This window comes from Dipodomys spectabilis, unplaced genomic scaffold (assembly GCF_019054845.1).
Source record: "Dipodomys spectabilis isolate Male_0828 unplaced genomic scaffold, ASM1905484v1 ptg000023l, whole genome shotgun sequence".
Lineage (NCBI taxonomy): Eukaryota > Metazoa > Chordata > Mammalia > Rodentia > Heteromyidae > Dipodomys > Dipodomys spectabilis.
In genome coordinates, this window is record NW_024870700.1 from 7,178,152 (window position 1) to 7,197,971 (window position 19,820).

General features: G+C 39.6%; 1 protein-coding gene across 3 annotated transcripts in view; it reads left to right on the forward strand.

The window, feature by feature from the left end:
• The window catches only part of Gria4 (glutamate ionotropic receptor AMPA type subunit 4), a 268,341-nt gene that overhangs the window by 162,338 nt on the left and 86,183 nt on the right, over positions 1-19,820 (forward strand). For all 3 annotated transcript variants that reach the window (XM_042674862.1, XM_042674861.1, XM_042674863.1), the window contains exon 4: positions 13,864-14,048. In XM_042674862.1, coding sequence (XP_042530796.1) covers positions 13,864-14,048 — 185 coding nt within the window. The remainder of the gene's footprint in view (positions 1-13,863; positions 14,049-19,820) is intronic.

Sequence of the window (19,820 nt, forward strand, 5' to 3'; positions counted from 1 at the left end):
GAAAGCCCATGGATTGGGAGAAGATCTTCACTAGCCATACAATGGACAAGGGTCTCATACCTAAAATATACTTAGAACTCAAAAAATTAAATTCGCCCAAAACAAATCCTCAAAGAAACCACCATCCCATTAATAAGTGGGCTAAAGACAAAGAGAAACTTCTCTGAAGAGGAAATAAGAATGGCCAATAGACACATGAAGAAATGCTCAACTTCTCTGGCCATAAAAGAAATGCAAATCAAGATAACAATGAGATTCCACCTCAACCCAGTTAGAATGGCTATAATCAAGAACTCTAATAACATCAGATGCTGGAGGGGATGTGGCCAAAAGGGAACCCTACTGCATTGTTGGTGGGAGTGTAAACTTGTTCAACCACTTTGGAAAGCAGTATGGAGGTTCCTCTAAAGACTCCACATAGAGCTGCCCTATGACCCAGCAATCTCACTTTTGGGCATTTACCCAAACCATCACAAACAAGGCTATACTAAAGCTACCAGTACAACTATGCTTATCACAGCATTATTTACCATAGCTAGATATGGAACCAGCCCAGATGTCCCTCAGTAGATGAATGGATCAAGAGAAGTGTGATATATATATATATATATATATATAATATATATATATATATAAATATATATATATATTATATATATATATATATTATATATATATAGAGAGAGAGAGAGAGAGGTATATATATACATATATATATGAATTCTATACCTCCATCAGAAAGAATGACATCACCCCATTTGTTAGGAAACAGAAAGACTTGGAAAAATTATATTAAATAAGACTCTTACCTCCAATTAATCACAGAAAACACTGGAAGTGGCACTGTGGCTCAAATAGTACAGCACTAGCCTTGAGCACTGTGAGATTCACAGACAGCACCCAAGCCCTGAGTTCAAGCCCCAGGAATAGCAAAAAAAAAAAAAAAGAAGAAGAAGAAAAGAATGAAAGATAGTTTGTCCTTCTGGGAAAAAGATAGAATGTTATGTTAGCTATTAGTTAGTATTGCAATTCCCCCAGAATGGTAGAGAATCCATCCCCACCATTTCTCCTCTATCAAAAAGCCACCAAGTCCTTCTCTCTCAGACGAAACAAGGGCATTCAAGTTCACTTTGTCATGGGGAATGAAGCCAATGTTTATTGATAGCTGTAGGAAAAAAACAAAACAAAATAACACCTACAATGACTGATAAAAATCCTCCATTAGTCAGCATTATTACATAGAGCGCCAAAAGAGTTGAAAGTTAAAGGATTCAGACAACCCACCTCAGTACCATAAACATTCACAGTGGAAAACACCTAAGCCTACATCATCAGCTGCCACCCAGCCTGCTGTTCATAGCCAATTACCTTGGGGCCAACCATTTCCCCCACTGAAGACATTTAATAGTGAGTAATCAAATGTGTCCACCCTCCGCCACTGACACGAGTTTACAATTACTTCTTGGAACTGAGCTTCCCTCGGCGGGATATAAAAATTAGGCTAATCATATGGTGAATACGTCATCCTGTGCCTGTTCCTACTAGGAACAGAAATTGTCCCCATAATTGTATGCAAATCCTTTCACTAGAATCATCAGGAGAAAATTATGGACTGCTAACTCCTGCTGTAAAGAAAAGACAAAAGTAACATGGTAAAATACCACTTTCAAATCCACCAAAATCAGTGCTTGTGGCTTTGTGTCTGAAAGCCAAATACAAATTAATATTATTTACAGTACACAGCTTGGCATGTGAATATACCAAACTGATATTTAATATGTTGTATAACACTTCTGTGTTTTGTTCCTAGTGATTGCTTTCATGATTAATTAATGAGGCCTGTTGGACTCAAACTTCCAACATAGGGCAGACTAAATTAATTGGTCTTTTATAAACCACCATTCCATGCAAAGTTTTGGCTATCTTGCTCCACCAATTAGCCAGTTTTTCAGGGTTAGCTGGGTTTTGTTTGTATGAACCCAACATGTTTCTTTCTTTGATCACTTAGGATGGAGCTCCTTCTGAAATGGGTTGCATACTTCAATTCTGAGCTTTTAAAGCTGATTTTAGCTTTGATTTGTGACTTTAGATAGTTGCTATAAGTATTGATGATTCAAACTGTAGACTAATATTCAGGGAAACCTGAATTACAAAAGGCTGAAGTGTGCAGGGCTTATAGTTCCTACTGCTTGTGACCTTCCTTCTGCCCAGACCTGGGCATTCTACAGTTACTTGCCTTCTGTTAGGACCTACTATGTAAATTATAAGTTAATTTTAGGTCTTTTCAATAACAAGAATTCTTATTTTCAACTCAGAAGCCATCTCCAGGTTGAAAAATAAGATGCTGCTGACATCTGACTATTTTTGATGGACACAAATAGCAATTTCATGTGGCTTCACGCAAACTAAAAAACACCCTGGCTCATATGCAGATAAGCACAGAGTAAGCGACCGGGTATAGAATTTGGAGAACACAGACAATGACACTTTCCTTTTATTCCCCCCACCCCCCAAAAAAAAATGTGTCTGGAAGACAGGCACTGTTGCATTATGACTTATTTTAATTTAGAAAATTCTATTAAGTGAAGTAACCCAGGCCAAAGAAACCTAGGTTCTAGGGTTTCCCTTATTTGCAATAACTAGTATATGTCTAGGCCAAGCAGAAAAGGTCAAACACTATATATGACCATATAAGATGATGCTAAGTGAAACAAACCCCAAGATAGGGACACGAGCAATTTATCTTTGTTGCTGTTGTTTTTAATGTACTTATAATGCACTATAAGATTTTTTGTTTCTTTGTATGTTCTTCCCCCATGGTATAAGCCCTGTTTTCACTGTATTTGATTCCAGTGCCCTGCATCTTGAATATACATTTTTCTAATCTGGGGAGGGGAAGGGAAATAACAAGGATACAGGAAGACCCATTGTAATAATTAGATGTACAAGACATTATGTTGAAAATGAACTTTACAACTTGGTGGGGGGCAGAGGAGTTGAGGAGGTAGGGAAGGAAAGGATGGTAGGGAAAAAACAAAGGAGTGGGTAACAATGCTCGATGGGAAATGTACTCATTACCTTACTCACGTAACTGTAACCCCTCTGTACAGTATCTTTACAATAAAAACATATTAAAAAAAGAAAAGGAAAATTCTGTGGAGAGAAGGAAGGAGGGAGGGAGGAAGGAGAGGAGAAGGAAGGAAGGAAGGAAAGGAGGGGAGGGGAGGAAGGAAGTAGAGGAAAGACGGGGAAGGGAAGGGGGAAGGCAAGAGGAGGAGGAGAAGGGAAAAGGGAAAGAGAAAGGATTTACAAATCCATCTCTTCCCTTCTCTAAAGTTTCTACTATTTCACCACCATGAATGGAGTAATTTCCAAATCTTCAGTTTGCTGAGTACTTTCCAGCTCTGAGGTACAGAGTGAAGAAAGCAAAGTCCCAGTCTTTAGATGACACTCCTACTGAGGAAATGGGCAATGAACAAGAAATACCTGTAATCTTAGCCACTCAGGAGGCTGAGATGTGAGGACCAAGGTTCAAAAGCAGCCACGGCAGAAAAGTCCATGAAACTCTTACCCCCAATAAACTACTCAGAAAAAGCTGGAAGTCGTACTGTGGCTGATGTGGTAGAGTGCTAGCCTTGAGCACAAAGAGGCTCAGGGCCTGCGCCCAGGCCCTGAGTTCAAGCCCCACAAGCATAAAAAAAGAAAGTGGGGGAAAGAAGGCCATGCTGATGAGGATTAAGTGTTACCCAGGAAGCCAGGCCTCTGTTGGATGAGGAGGTTGAGACTTTCCAGGGCCTCATGAAGGGACACCATGTGAATCAACCCAAAAGGGAAGTGAAAGGGTGAGACCCCGTGTTGGGGACAGCACCCAGGACAAAGCCGGAGGCCAGAACCCAGCTGGGGATGGGGCTAGTTTGCCCATAATATTTGAGAGTGGGAAGCCAGAGAGCACAGGAGAGATGTGGAGCCCTGAGAACCATCAGGCACAGCTGGGGGGTTCTGACCTCCGCCTGGTACCTACAGACTTGCTTAAAAAGTTTCAGCCCTTAAGCAAGGCTGCAATGAAGCCCAAAGAGAAGAGCCACAACGCTGCCAACGCAGCTGACCAGAGGCAGAGACTAGGTAGAGGAGGAGGAGGAGGAGGATGGGAGACACAGACCCTTCCGCTCTTTGGAACACGGCAGTGGCTGAGGAGGGTCAAAGAAGGAGCTGGGCATGTGAGGGGAGGAGCAGCTGGTGCCTTGTTCATTTTGCCTCCTGCTCTCCAGTTGGAACAAGCGATGAAAAGTCATTGCCCTGGAGCATGGGAGATGGAGTTCAGTCCACAGCTCCGCCAGGGGGCAGGAATCACACCAACGTTCTCTCTGTGAGGATGGGGAAAAGCTGCTTTCCAGGGCTGGTATGATGTCCAATCACAGCACAAAATGAGAAAAAAAAAAACCGCCTTAGGAACCCACTGCTCTAGCAAACTACACATAATTAAAAGATTTGTTAAAGATTCCTCAAAGCCGGGTACTAGTGGCTCAGGCCTGTGATCTTAGATACTCAGGAGACTGAGATCTAAGGATCACAGTTCAAAGCCAGTCTGGGCAGGAAAGACTCTTATCTCCAATTAACCACCAGAAAACTAGAAGTGGAGCTGTGGCTCAAAGTGGTAGAGCACTAGCCTTGAGCAAAAGATCTCAGCTCAGGGACAGCACCTAGGCCCCAAGCTCAAGCCCTACAACCAGCCAAAAACAAACAAAAAAAACCCCACAAAAACAAAATTTTTAAAAAAGTTCCTTTTCCCTGCTGACATCATTACTCAAAAACCTTGACCTCACGACCCAGGGGTGGCATTCATACTCAGGCAGCAAGATGAATGACTAGAAGGTAAGATGAAAAGTCTCTGGAAGACAAATCAAGAAGAGTTAAACCAAATTAACAGACCCATATCAAACATCAAAATACAAACAGCAATAAGAGATCTCCCATCAAAGAAAAGCCTAGGACCAGATGGGTTCACTGCTTCAAAGCAGAGCTCAATACTCCTCTAACTCTTCAATGAAATTGAAAATGAAAGTTCATTACCGAATTGCTTCTAAGAAGCCATCAGAACCCTCATCCCCAAACCAGACAGGAACTCATCAAAGAAAGAGAACCATAGACCCATTTCTTTGATGAACATCGATGCAAAACTTGTCAACAGAATTCTGGCCATTGACTTCAACAAGTCATCAAAAAAATCATACACCACAAATAAACAGGATTTATTCCAGGGATGCAAAGCTGGTTCAACATATACAAATCAATTAATAAAATTCATCACATCAGCAAGAGCAAGGATAAGAACCATATGATTATCTCAATAGATGCAGAAAAAGCATTTGATACACCCTTTATGATGAAAGCTCTGGAGAAGCTAGGAATCCAGGGAACATTCCTCAATACAGTAAAGGCCACGTATGACAAACCTACAGCCAGCATTATACTTAATGGAGAAAAGTTAAAGCCATTTCTTCTAAACTCAAGAACAAGACAAGGATGTCCACTCTCTCCACTCCTCTTCAATTTTGAATTAGAATACCTAGCTAGAGCAATAAGCCAAGATGCAAACATAAAGGGGATCCAAATAGGGAAAGATGAAGTAAAACTCTCCCTCTTTGCAGATGACATGATCTTGTATTTAAAGTACCCCATGGACTCCATTCCCAAGTTACTCCAGCTGATTCAAAACTTTGGCAAGGTAGTGTGGTATAAAATTAACTCTCAAGCCAGGCACCGGTGGCTCATGCCTGTAATCCTAGCTACTCAGGAGGCTGAGATCTGAGGATCATGGTTCAAAGCCAGTACAGGCAGGAAAGTCTGTGAGACTATCTCCAATAAACCACTCAGAAAACCAGAAGTAGTGCTGTGCCTCAAGAGGTAGAGCGCTAGCCTTGAGCTGAAGAGCTGAGGGACAGTACTCAGATCCAGAGCTTAAGCCCCACAACCACCAAAACAAAACAAAAAAACTCAAAAATCAATGGCTTTTCTGTTTGCCAATAATGAGAGAGCACAGCTGAAAGCAGGAAAGCAACTCCTTTTGTTATAGCCCCACAAAAAATAAAATACCTAGGAGTTACCTAAAGACGTGAAGGATCTCTATGATTGAAACTTTAAAAACCTGAGCAAGGAAATTAAAGCAGAACTAAGGAAGTGGAAAAACCTTCCATGCTCCTGGATTGGGAGGATTAACATTGTGAAAATGGCAGTACTGCAAATTCAGTGCGATGCCCATCAATATCCCAACCTCATTCTTCAATGAAATAGAAGAAGCAATCCAAAGTTTCATATGGAACACACAAATATCCAAAATAATCCTTATCAGAAAGAACAGTGCTGGAGGAATAACAATACCAGACTTCAAACTCTACTACAAGGCCATAGTAGTCAAAACAGCTTGGTACTGGCAAAAGAACAGACCTCAAGACCAATGGAATAGAACCGAAGACCCAGAAGTGAACCCGCAGACCAATAGTCACCTAATCTTCAATAAGGAAGACAAAAAATAGAATGGAAGGAAGACAGCCCCTTCAGCAAATGGTGTTGGCAAAGTTGTTTAATCACTTGTAGAAAACTAAAGCTAGATCCTTATATATCACTCTGCACCAGAATCAACTCCAAATGGATCAAAGCAGACACCCTGAAAACATTACAGGAAGGAATAGGAGAAACTCTACGGCTCCTTGGCACAGGCTGAAATTTTCTTTTTTTATTATTAATAAATTTTTTAATTGTGAAAATAATGTGTAGCGGGGTTACAATTACATGAGCAAGGTAATGAGTACATTTCTTATAAAGCATTGTTGCCTCCTCCTTTGTTTCCCCTTCCCATCCCTGCCCTCCCATTTCCACTCCCCTCCCCCCACCCCCGCCACCCTGGCCAAAGTTGTAAAGTTCGTTTTTCAACATAACGTCTTGTCTTGTACATCTCTTTGTTGCAATGGATCCACCTGTATCCCTATTTAAATGAAATTTTCTTAATAAAGACCCAGAAACACAACAAATCAAAGGAAGTTTGAACAAATGGGGTTGCATGAAACTGCAGAGCTTCTGCATGGCAAAGGACATAGCTAGCAAGATCAATAGAAAGCCCACGGATTGGGAGAAGATCTTCACTAACCATACAATGGACAAGGGTCTCATATCTAAAATATACTTAGAACTCAAAAAATTAAATTTGCCCAAAACAATTCTTCAAAGAAACAATCATCCCATTAATAAGTGGGCTAAAGACTTAAAGAGAAACTTCTCTGAAGAGGAAATAAGAATGGCCAATAGACATATGAAGAAATGCTCAACTTCTCTGACCAAAGAAGAAATGCAAATCAGGACAATATTGAGATTCCACCTCACCCCAGTTAGAATGGCTATAATCAAGAACTCTAATAACAACAGATGCTGGAGGGGACGTGGCCAAAAGGGAATCCTACTGCACTGTTGGTGGGAGTGTAAACTTGTTCAGCCACTTTGGAAAGCAGTATGGAGGTTCCTCAAAAGACTACACATAGATCTATACATAGATAACTACACATAGATCTCTGAGCAATCCCACTTTTGGGCATTTACCCAAATGAAAACAAACAAGGCCATACTAAAGCTACCAGCACAGCTATGTTTACCACAGCATTATTCACCATAGCTAAGATATGGTACTAGCCCAAATGCCCCTCAGTAGATGAATGGATCAAGAAAATGTGATATATACATATTATATATATGTATACATACACACACATACACACACATACAGTGGAATTCTAGGCTTCCATCAGAAAGTACAACACTGCCCCATTTGTTAGGAAATGGAAAGACTTGGAAAAATCATATTAAATGAAGTAAGTCAGTCCCAAAGAAATTTAGATCCCATGGTTTCCCTTATTTACAATAATTAGTATACATATAGGATAATCTTATCAGATGAGCTGACAAACTCAAAAGCTATGTACATATATCCATTTAAGATGATGCTAAGTGAAATGAACTCCAAGATATGGACATAGAGATCTTTCTTTGTTGTTGTTGTTTTTAATGTACTATGTGATTTTTTTTTTTGTTTCCTTTGTATGTTCTTCACCCTATGGTATATCCCCTGTTGTCATTGTTCTTGATTTTGGTATCCTGAATCTTGTATATACAGTTGTCTAATCTCGGAGAGGGAGGGGAAAGCAAAACAATGAAACAAGGACACAGGATGACCCATTGCAACAATGATACCCACAGAACAGTATATTGGAAATGAACGTTACAACTTCGGCAGGGGGCGGGCCTTAGCGGGGGAGGAGTGTACAAGGAGGGGGAGGGAAGAGACAGTGGAACAAAACAAGGGAAAGATAGCAATGATCAACAAGTACTGTATTCATTGCCTCACTTGTGTAACTGTAGCCCCTCTGTATAGCATCCTTGCAAAAATAAATAAATAAATAAAGGCCAACAAAAAAGTCTCTGGAAGAAAGTTTACCACACTTCCTGTCCAAAAGAAGAGAGGAGAGGAAATGTATTCTGACACTCCCAAGGTTAAAATTCCATTGCTTTGGATAAAAGGAAGAATTGCTAGAGAATTATGGGTTCTAGTACAATGGTTTAATGTCAGAGATTCGATGCTTCAAGTTCTTTGTGAACGATGCATGCATACAGTATTATAGTGGTCAGACAGCAAAGGCATTACTGTCAGAAAACACAAGAGGCCTTAGGGATAAGGTAAGATGCCAAGGACTGGCTTTGAAATGGTCATTTTTTTTCCCAATCCACTTTGAAAGGTAGATTTATCTAGTTTTACTTTTGAATGTTGAAGAACAGAGAAACGCAACACATCCGTTCTTCTCTCAGGTTTACATGTATCACGTCAAGCTGGGTAAGAAAGAAAACCATTTGCTTATTTCCCCATGCCCTTCTTGAACGGTAGCATGAATAAATGCTTCGATCACAGCTGCAGAGAGTTTTCACCAAACTGCCATGCCAGTCCTTGCTCCTGTGCATTGAGACCTTGAGGGCCACACTGTGACCTTTGAGCATGCTATGTCCCTACTAAGCCCCTTTGGCGGGAGTCCACACTAAGTGGTTACCAGATCTGCACTAGACTTCCAGTATGGTGGCATTAAAAGCAAGTGATCATCACAGACTGTCAGTCATCTCTTTGAAGGAGGCTCACACACACACAGGCTCTTCTCCAACTCAGGAATCTAGTGCAGACCAGAAGAACTGATACTGTAGCAGCAGCTGCCCACACAGCCTATATGGCTGTGAGGACAGCCTTCATCTGAGCAATGCATAATGTTTCTCTACCTACCTGATCAGAGTCTAACTAATTGCTCTCACCCTCACCTCTCCCCTATTTCTGCCTTGAATTTTCTCTTCTGAGATAGGACTTCCAGACCCAGCATCCATTCCCTGTTCTATGAAGGTACACCCTGGGCTTTCTCACTGGAAACCACAGTAGACACATTTCAGTCTTCATCCGAGGGGAACCTCGTGTGGCATATGGACAGGTTTTTGTCTTTGTGAAATGATCTCCTCCCTGGTGTAAATTTCTCCTGCTCTTCCTGCTGCTTTGTATACAGACATTCAAATCAAATAACAGTCCCCCCCCCAAAAAAAAGAAGAACATCAAATAAATAAACCCAGCTTGTGTAATTAGCAGCAGCAGCTCTGAGATGCTACTCATCCAAAATAGGTCATTATCCATGGATGAAATAAAACGTGTTGATGTGTGAAGATGCAAAGCTCAGGACTGTTCACTATCATCCTGCTTAGCTGAATTGATAGTATTATTATATGATATCATAGTAGGGTTAGAGATATTTCATGCACACTTGATAGTGCTCTGAGAGGTCTATAAGCATGCTTTCTTTTCTTTTCTTTTCTTTTGTCAGTCGTGGGGCTTTTGAACTCTGGGCCTGGGCGCTGTCCCTCAGCTCTTCATCTCAAGGCTAGTGTTCTACCACTTAAGCCACAGTGCCACTTCCGGCCTTTGCTGTTTATGTGGTGCCAAGGAATTGAACCCAGGGCGTCATTTATGTGAGGCTAGCACTCTACCATATAGCCACCTTCCCAGCCCTCTTTTCTTTTCTTTTTCCTTCTTTGGTTCAGGTCCTGGGGCTTGAACTCAGGGTCTGGGCACTGTCCCTGAGCTTTTTTGTTCAAGGCAAGTGCTCTACCACTTGAGCCAGAGCCCTGCTTCCAGCTTTTTGGTGAATAACTGGAGATAAGAGTCTCAGGGACTTTCCTACCTGGACTGGCTTCAAACTGGGGTCCTCAGCTCTCAGGCTCTTGAGTAGATAGGATTGTAGGCATGAACTACCAGTGGCAAGCTAGCTTACTTATTTTTCATCATTAATGTGACTGTGTCCTTAATAGTCTTTTCCTATATTACTTTTTAAGTATTCCGATTCCATTGAAGACATTTATGCAACAATGTATCTTTTGTGTCATGGCCAGTTACCTATCTGACCTGTTAGATACTAGATTCTCTGAAAAGATAAAGGATTATGTTTTTATTTATCTTGATGAACCTTGTAGAATCTTGTATGTAGCAACTTTTCAAGCAGTTATGTGGAATTGTTAGACAGCTTCTCAAGCATAATCAGGAGGTAAAAATTCTTTTACAGTAGCAAATTTCCTGTTAACTACGTGATTTTCACTTAAAATTGCAGCATCCCTTTTTTTTGACTAGCCATATTATATTGCAGATTTTTTAAATAACTCACAAGATATAAATCAGAGCCAGATGTAAAAATTGTATGGCCTTACTTGTGATGATTTTTCGCGTTTATATAACAACTGAGTTACATAATCACAGATTCGACAGCAATATTTTCTCCTAGTTACAATATTTCCCCAGCTATCTTGGCAAATAAATAAGATGTGCACATCTGAGCAGCAATGAATAATAAGAGAGCACATTAACATCAAACACAACTTGTAAAAGAATCTAAGTTTTTTTTCCCAAGGAACTGAAACTGACTGTTCTTTTCACCGCATTGAAAAGATGCCATTTATTTCTGACTATGATTAATGGGTCTTTTAGGTGGCCAACTTTCCCTGACATTTAACAAAGATTGCATGCTTGGCTTTTTGTCTTATTTCAGCCCTGGAGTCATTTGTAACTGAGCAATCAGATAATGAAATGCTGCCTTTTGAAGTATGGTTTTGTTTTATTAGTGTAAATCCTTCACTGTGGTGCTGGAAGTGGGAACAAATATAAATTTCATCAGAAGGTTGTCTCTCTACATCCTATGAACGCCGTGTCAGCAGGAGAATCACAACATGAATGCCTTGTCCTGCCAGCCACATGATGTCAAAAAAAATATCAGCAATATCTAAAGAAATGAACCAAACCAGGGATTGATCCCAGGGAGCAGGAAGATTATTTTGATATGCGTGGCTCATGGTTATCATTTTTATAGCAAAAAAAGTCTTAGAATTACTTTTAGTGTGGTGATAAATAAAAGTAGAAAAAGGAAAAGTAAAGGGACCAACTGTCATTTTTCAAAGCGGTCCCTTCAAATCCAGCCATGCATTGCCAGGTGTGATCAGAGAGCAAATCCCAAGGAAGTAATAAATGAGATGTGAACACATGCATTAAGGAAAGTTTGTTTGTTGGTTTTTTCTCCCATCCAGCTACATACGTGTTGAATAGGAAAGAGGAGAAAGAGTCCTGGGTTTCCAGGGTTTTTTTAATAGCAAATGTTTTATTGTAATTAAGTATTGTGAAATAGTGATGTTTAAAGTCACAAACACATTCTAACCTTCATGGGGCAAATTGTCTTTATCGTGGTCTATAAGGTTCGTGAATTCTATGAGCTTTGACAATACAGTTATTTCTTCCATATCAGGTGACATGTACATTTCTTTCTTTTTGCTTAGTGTCAGTTGTTCCCTCTTTCCCGCTCAGGTTTTAAGGAGGTCTAAGTAAGATTTGAAAAGATAATCACTGGCATGCCTTACTTGAAGGAGACTGAGTGAAGCAACAGGTATACCAGAATCATTACATAGTAATTAACACCTTCTCTCACTTCCTCTTTAGAGAATATATCTGTTCAGGAATAAATGAATCCTAACTGCCACAGTGTTTCTCTTTTTGGCTGGCTTTCAAATATGAGCCCATCATTAGTTTTATCAGTTGACATTACCTGAACATCATATTGGAAACTCACATGTAAAAAACATACCTCAAAAAACCAACCTCCATGATCTGAGACTCACACATGATACAGAACGTCAAAAAGGCATGCTTTTTATCTTGCAAGCAATGAGTATTCCTCTCAGATCTTCACTTCTAATCTGCAAGGCTCAATTCTCACTTCAGAAAGTTAAGAAAGAGAAGCAATGGATGCACCTACACCATGAACTCAAAGAAGCACTAGACTGCCTTGAAGAGGACTAGGATATTTTTATTTATGTTAAGCCATAAACTGAAAAACAATCACTGGCTAGTAGACTCTGATCCTAACCAGTCCTTATATGAAGTCTATTTATAGATTAGAGTACTCCCCCCCCCCTTGGTCTCTCATATGATTATTCAAAACAGAAACTAGAGTAAGCAGGAAGTTACTATGACACTGTTGGCCTTGGCATGAAGATATACACAGGGCTGAGATCACAGACTCACAGCTCCTTCATAACCCAGGTTCTTGGACTGGATGATTCACCTTCCACCAAGTCCAGCAAAGCTAAAGAACATTCCCTCCTCCCACTCCCAGCTCCAGCAGCCTCTCCACCTTTACCATCCAATTCTAGAGGCTCTGGTATTTTCTTTGCCCCATACAGTAAATTTTAACCAAACCTTTCCTTAAGGGCACCACAGTCCCTCAATTGGTAGTATCAGAGGGAGAAGAAGAGGGAGAGGAAGAAGGAGAAAAAGAGGGAGAGGGAGAGGAAGAGGGAGAAGGAGAGAGAGAGAGAGAGAGAGAAAGAGAGAATGTACCAGGGTTGGACTCAGGGTCTGGACATTATCTCTGAGCTTTTCTTCACAAGGCTAGCATGCTCTACCACTTGACCCATAGCTCCACTTTTGACTTTTTGGTAGTTAATTGGAGATAAGAGCCTCATGGGCTTTCCTGCCCAGGCTGGCTTTAAATCTCAAGCCTCAGATCTCAGGCTCTTGAGCAGCTAGGACTACAGATGCAATCCACGAGGGCTCAGCCATCAATACGACTAAAACTAAGTTACCTTTTTATTTAAATGGCTGTCTCTATGACCAGGCTATTGTCTCTCACTTAGTGATTACCAGCTCACTACCAACATCTATCATCCTCCTGCAAGGAAAGGAAGAGCTTAATAGCACTTCTGCAGAACACATCTGCCCACATTATCAAATGAGACCGCAAGGATAATGGCCTCCAATAAATACCATTGTGCTCTTTCTTTGACATCTTCTCTTCCATAGTTGAAGCCAAAAATGTTGTTACCACTTCAAGGAGAAGATCAAAGCAGTTATTCAAAAATGAATTCTGACGACAGGGTAGAATAACAAAAAGGGTTTATGGAATCGATGTTAACTACAGGTGGTGGTAGATTTGGGTTTTAGTTTATCTCATCAAATCATAATGGTAATAATGTCCAGAGCAATGGCATGCTCTCCGGTGGAGTGATTTTTGAGAGCTTACCCAAGGTAGGGTGATGCTACTTCATTCAATCAATAGCTTAAGAGATTATGTTGCTCTCAGTAAAGAAAGCGAGAGAAAGTTATTCTGAAATAATCACTCCCCTTTTCGAGTGTCTAAGCAATCAGAGTGTATTTTCGAGCCTAAAAAATATTGATGGAGTCTCAGTGCCTGCATTGAGTCACTACAGAGGAAGAAAAGCATGTTTTAATAACTCTCCTTCCTCCCCTCCCCCCAGGATACTCCATACTTCAAGCTATTATGGAAAAAGCAGGACAAAATGGTTGGCATGTCAGCGCTATATGTGTGGAAAATTTTAATGATGTCAGCTATCGACAGCTTCTAGAAGAACTTGACAGAAGACAAGAGAAGAAATTTGTAATAGACTGTGAGATAGAGAGGCTTCAAAACATATTAGAACAGGTAAGTCCTAGATTTCTATCTTGCAAGGAAGTCCTGGATTTCTCTCTCCATGTGGCTTCTATGCCTTATATCCAAATGGTGACCTGGGCCCAGTTTGTCTTCGTGACTGTCCATCTCCCAACTTTTTAGTTTGTGAATATGAGGGAGGTTTGGGAGTGTTCCTTGATTTAGCTTCAGGACCAAATCATAATTCCTCATAACCAAAGGCCACTTTGGTTCTGCGGACCCAGAGAATTTGGGAGCATTGCCTGTCCTACAATATGAAGACCTGATTAACGGGCAGGTCGTTGGTGAGTCATGAGGACCTTTTAGCTTTCTGTTTTCAGAAATGCTAATTTTGAACATTAATGCCATCAGGATAGCAGGATTTTTTTTTAAAAATGTGTGCTGTTTAGAATCCTTTAGAGAATTAGCTGCAGGAGAAATGGCAATGTAAATTAGCAAAGCCATGGAATGAAAGAGAATTATGTGGAATACTGTGGGTAGTTTACTTCTTTCCTGGTAGAGGTGGTAAGTATATTATCCAACCACCAATAAAGATGATTTTCAACTCTCCTTGCAAAGGAAGATTCTTTTCATCAAGCTTCCAATAAATAGTTCTTGATTTGATTTGAAGTAGGCAGGAAAAGATAAAACTGAGCTTGTCATTGTGTTAAATGATGATAGGAAAATATCACCCTGTAATGGATAACATTTGCCTTTGTCCTAACCCCGCAGATTACGATAAAGCAGGGAGGCGATCTTCAGCCAAAATTGTAGTGAATGTATGCCATCTAGTGGCTGTACATGTGCTTGCTTATTATAGTCCCCTACACTGCTCTGGGTTGTCTAGACAATAGAGTTGACGTGCTTTAAGGTTAGTGACATCACATCGTTTCACTAGGTAATAACACGATCACATTTGTAGTAGTAAATCCGCTAATTTAGAGGTTGATTTCTAAGAGTCTCTGCAGTACTCAGTTAGAAAATTAAATCCAAAATATGTTTCAGAAATTCCTCTTCCATACCTTACACCTCTATAGGAGAACTGATGGAAAGCTATCGTGACAATAACATATATGGCAACTCCTCAGCACAGTTACTTAGAAATAAAAAAATATTCAAAAAATGTATACTGCCTGTCCAAGGCATAAACCTAGACTCTAAGAGAAGCTGACCAATTACTTCTTATTCAATCTTCTTAGAAGAAAAAGCCAAAACTCAAAACACTTCACTGAAGCAATAGGGACGTGCTGTTTTGAGATTAGTTATAAGCCTATCCATCATTCAAGTTTATTCCAGAGAGAGTCTGGAGAGTCATTAAGGTGGTAGTTATTCAAGATAGATGAAGACATTAATGAACTCTGGGAGAATCTCATGAAGAACCTTCTTCCTGACTTTCTTAAGCAGTATAGTCTCTCCAGCACCCATTCCCTCTTCCTCCCACTGTCACCCTTGTGTTGAACACTGGAGTTGTTTGACCTGAACAATTGAAGCTTTATAAATAGCTCGGGATGCCTCCCACTGAGCAGCCAGTTCTACCCACTGCCTGGATTGCCAAATTCCTGTCCAAGGCTGAGGAAGCTCAGAAATCCTCTCCACTTAGCACCTATGCTTACAAGAGCAAATCTGGAGGAGGCAATTGAGTGCCCAAACCACACTGACCCATTTCAGAAGCTTATCTGATTTCTAAGAAGAAAATGAGCACACTGCAGTGTTTTGGATCAACTCTGAATAAGCCTTAAATGAGCTCCTGCTAAGGAAACTGGACATTGTGTAGGGGAGGTTTTGGTTTTGGTTTTGTCCTTTTGAAAAATTTAGAAAACTTGAGTGTCTACGTTTCTTAAGGCTTTTGACTAAATTCTAAAAGGTGGCTTTTTACAAAAAAGAAAAAGAAAAGAAAATGGCTGCATAGAAAAAAGAATGATAATAGACCCTTGTCCTTTTAAGCATTTCTCAGGTAGATATCGCAAAAATGGTAACAGTCCATAGTATTATAGGAAACCAGTGTGCTTTTAATTGTCTATTCCCCCTACTCAAGAAAAGCTTTGCTTCTAAACATGATTGTCTTTGTTATCTGTATTTCAATTCCTCATAGCTCTAATCAAAATCACTTCTCAGGTTTATTCTTGACTCAATCAAACACAAGAGCTAACTCCAACTTTGTCTTAAACTTAGACATGACTATGTTTCAGCATATCCCTGTGTTTCAAAATTCCTTAGTAAACAATGCAGAGCAATTTCAGAGAATCAACCAAAGCAATTTTTTTAAGTCCTTACCAGAAGCTGGGAACAGAAAGCAAGAGAGGGAGATGGGAGAGATCGGTTCATAGACATAAAGTCACAGATAAAAGACAGAAGGTCCTGGTGTTCTTCTAGCCCACAGAAGGGTGATGATAAGTTAACAATATTGGGTTTTATGTTTCAAAGTAGAAGAGAAGTTTTAATTTCCTCATTCCAAAAGAAATAAGTTTTTGAGAGAATGACTAACTTAAATATCTGAAGTTAATATAACATGTGCACCTACCAAAACAATCACCCTTTACTTAAAGATGCACAGTTCTGTCAATAAAAAAAAACATTGTTTTGATGAAATTTCGAAAGTAAATAATGTTGATTGGGGGGAAAAAGCACCTTCGAAACAGGAGGCCTCTCTCCAAACAATGCAAATCAATGCAATGAATATGGAGGGATTCCTAATACAATTTCTAGGAGCACACGCCATATTGTGGTAGCATGCTGTCAGTAATTACTTCCTTGACATTTTAATTTGCATCAGTTTGCAAATTGCTAAAACATAATGGAAATATCCCACACTGTATTCTTTCAAAATATATAATGGACAGCTACGGTTAGAGGAGCATTTCATCTTCTGTATGCTTTCCAATTCTTATGCCATGAACTAATTAGTTCCCATAAATATGTTGCTATTTAAAACTGTAAATAGCCCTATACTCATTCAAACATTTCAAAACATGAACATCGGAATGTTAAGTTTAGGTTTGAGGATGGATGACTCTGGCTCAATCTTTGTATGTTGAGCTATAGTTGAACTTAGTTAAGTAGCCGAGTTACCAGTCATAGCCAATCTCAAGTAGCCTGGCCAATAAGGTAAAACAACAGACTGGGTAAGAAACTCCTTAAATCACTTAACTTCCACTTCCTGTACTTGTGAAGACTAACTGATCTTTAAAAAAAAAAGTAAATTAAGATATACAAATTTTTCATAATTTTGCTTTGGGGCAAGAATATTTAAAGATGTAACCTTAGACATTTTGGTTTTCTACTCTAAATGAAATAACAGAGAAATGGAAGAATTTATATAAAATAACACTCACCGTACTAGACTTAAAACTACAAAGTTAGCTTTAGCATTATCTGATTTATGTCAACTCCAATCAAACAAGCTCTCTTTTTAGCTCTCTAAATGGGTAAAATGATCCTTTAATCTACAGAAAATAAGGAAACTCTAAAAAGAAACTTGAAAGTTTTTTACATGTTTCCCGAATCTATGGTTTTCATTAGCATCTCCAGTTTTACTCAAACTAATATTATGAGTTTAGCTAAAAGATATTCTAAATTCCACTTTGGACACTAGCTTCATTCTCCTCACCTAATTTTTCCCCTTTAAATAAACAAGGTTATTTTGAACAATAGCTATTATGTGATCAAATGAAGTGTTTTCATAGCAAAACAAGTGGTTTCTAGGGAGAACATTCTATATATTTTATTTTTCACATATCTATTATATTAAGTCCTGAACTCAATACTTGCAGTCCACAGGACGTCTACCTAAGGTCTAATCAATTGAATAGTCAAGTATCAGACTTGAAACTCATGTTTAGCCAAGTAGCAAAAGTAGCAATAACAAACTTGACCTTTTTTTTTTTTTGGTCAGTTGTGAGGCTTGAACTCTGGGCCTGGGGGCTGTCCCTGAGCTCTTCAACTCAAGGCTAGTGCTCTACCACTTTAAGTCACAGCTCCACTTCCGGTTTTCTTTCTTTTTTTTTAATTGTGAAAATACTGTACAGAGGGGTTATAATTACACAGGCAAGGTATTGAGTACAGTTCTTATCAAGCATTGTTGCCTCCTCCTTGGTTTCCAGTTTTCCGATGATTAGTTAGAGATAAGAATCTCAGGGATATGGACAGAAGGGAACCTTACTGGTGGGAGTGTAAACTTGTTCAACCACTTTGGAAAGTAGTATGGAGGTTCCTCAAAAGACTCCACATAGAGCTCCCCTATGACCCAGCAATCCCACTTTTGGGCATTTACCCTAATGTTTACAAACAAGACCACACTAAAGCTACCAGCATAACTATGTTTATTGCAGCATTATTTACCATAGCTAAGATATGGAACCAACCCAGATGCCCCTCAGTAGATGAATGGATCAAGAAAATGTGATATATATACACAATGGAATTCTATGCCTCCATCAGAAAGAATGACATTGCAACATTTGTGAGGAAATGGAAAGATTTGGAAAAAATTATATTAAGTGAAGTAAGCCAAGCCCAAAGAAACATAGGTCCCATGGTTTCCTTTATTTGCAATATCTAGTATATGTATGAGTCAAGCAGAAAAGGTCAGATAAGGTGATGTTAGGAAAATGAACCCTTAGATATGTATTTAAATGTTTTTTTCTTTACTGCATTTGTTTCTAACACATTTATAAGATTATTTCTTTGTTGCTTTGTATGTCCCTCCCCCACAGTATAAAACCCCTGCTTTCACTGTATTTGATGTCGGTATAATTTGTGGAGGGGAAGGGGAAAAACAAGTTGTTTAAATAAGGATACAGGTGGACCCGTTACAACAATGATAAGTACAAGTTGTCATGTCGAAAACGAACTTTACAACTTTGGGGGGGGGGAGGGAGATTGAGTGGGGGGTTGGGAGGAGGCTGGGAAGGGATATGAAGGGTAAACAAAGGAGGAGGCTCCAATGCTTGATAAGAAATGTACTCATTATCTTGCCCATGTAATTGTAACCCCTCTGTACAGTATGTTCACAATAAAAAAGAAAAAAAAAAAAAAGAATCTCAGGGACTTTCCTGCCCGGGCTGGCTTTGAACCATGATCCTCAAATCTCAGATTCCTGAGCAGCTAGGATTCCAAGCATGAGCCACCTGTGCCCAGCATCTATTTTGTTTTGAATCAACAATTATTTGAACACAACAGCACTTGAGACTGGTGGTTGCTCTTACATTCACTCCACGATAAGAAAACCAGTGTGTTCTGAAATCAGATTTGTATGTTTCTAGAGTTTATGAACACCCAATGTTAATGTTCTGCATCAGACAAGTAAAAACAGGATGATTCCAGAACTGATGTGTTTTGCTCTAAGATATGAATGAGAAATCTTCAGTTGTTTATTTTATTTTTGTGCTGTTCCTGGGTCTTGAACTCAGAGTCTGGGCACTGTGTATTTGAACTTTTGTTCTCAAGGCTAGCACTCTACCATTGAGCCACAGCTCAACTTCCCACTTTTTGGTGGTTAATTGGAGATAAGAGTCTCACAGACTTTCCTACCCAGGCTGGCTTTGAACCTCAACCCTCAGATCTCAGCCTCCTGAGGAGCTAGGATTACAGGAGGGAGCTACTGATGCCCAGCTTTCAATTGCTTATTTTTTAAAAGTAAGTAGAATCACTAAACACTATGAGCCTTTCTTTTCTTCAAATACGGCAAATTGAGCCCATCAGCTTATGTTGTAAAGCTCTGCTCCTCTAAAAATCAATAATACTATTTCCAATGTAGTCTTTTTGGTATTAAGTGTGATCACGAAGTAA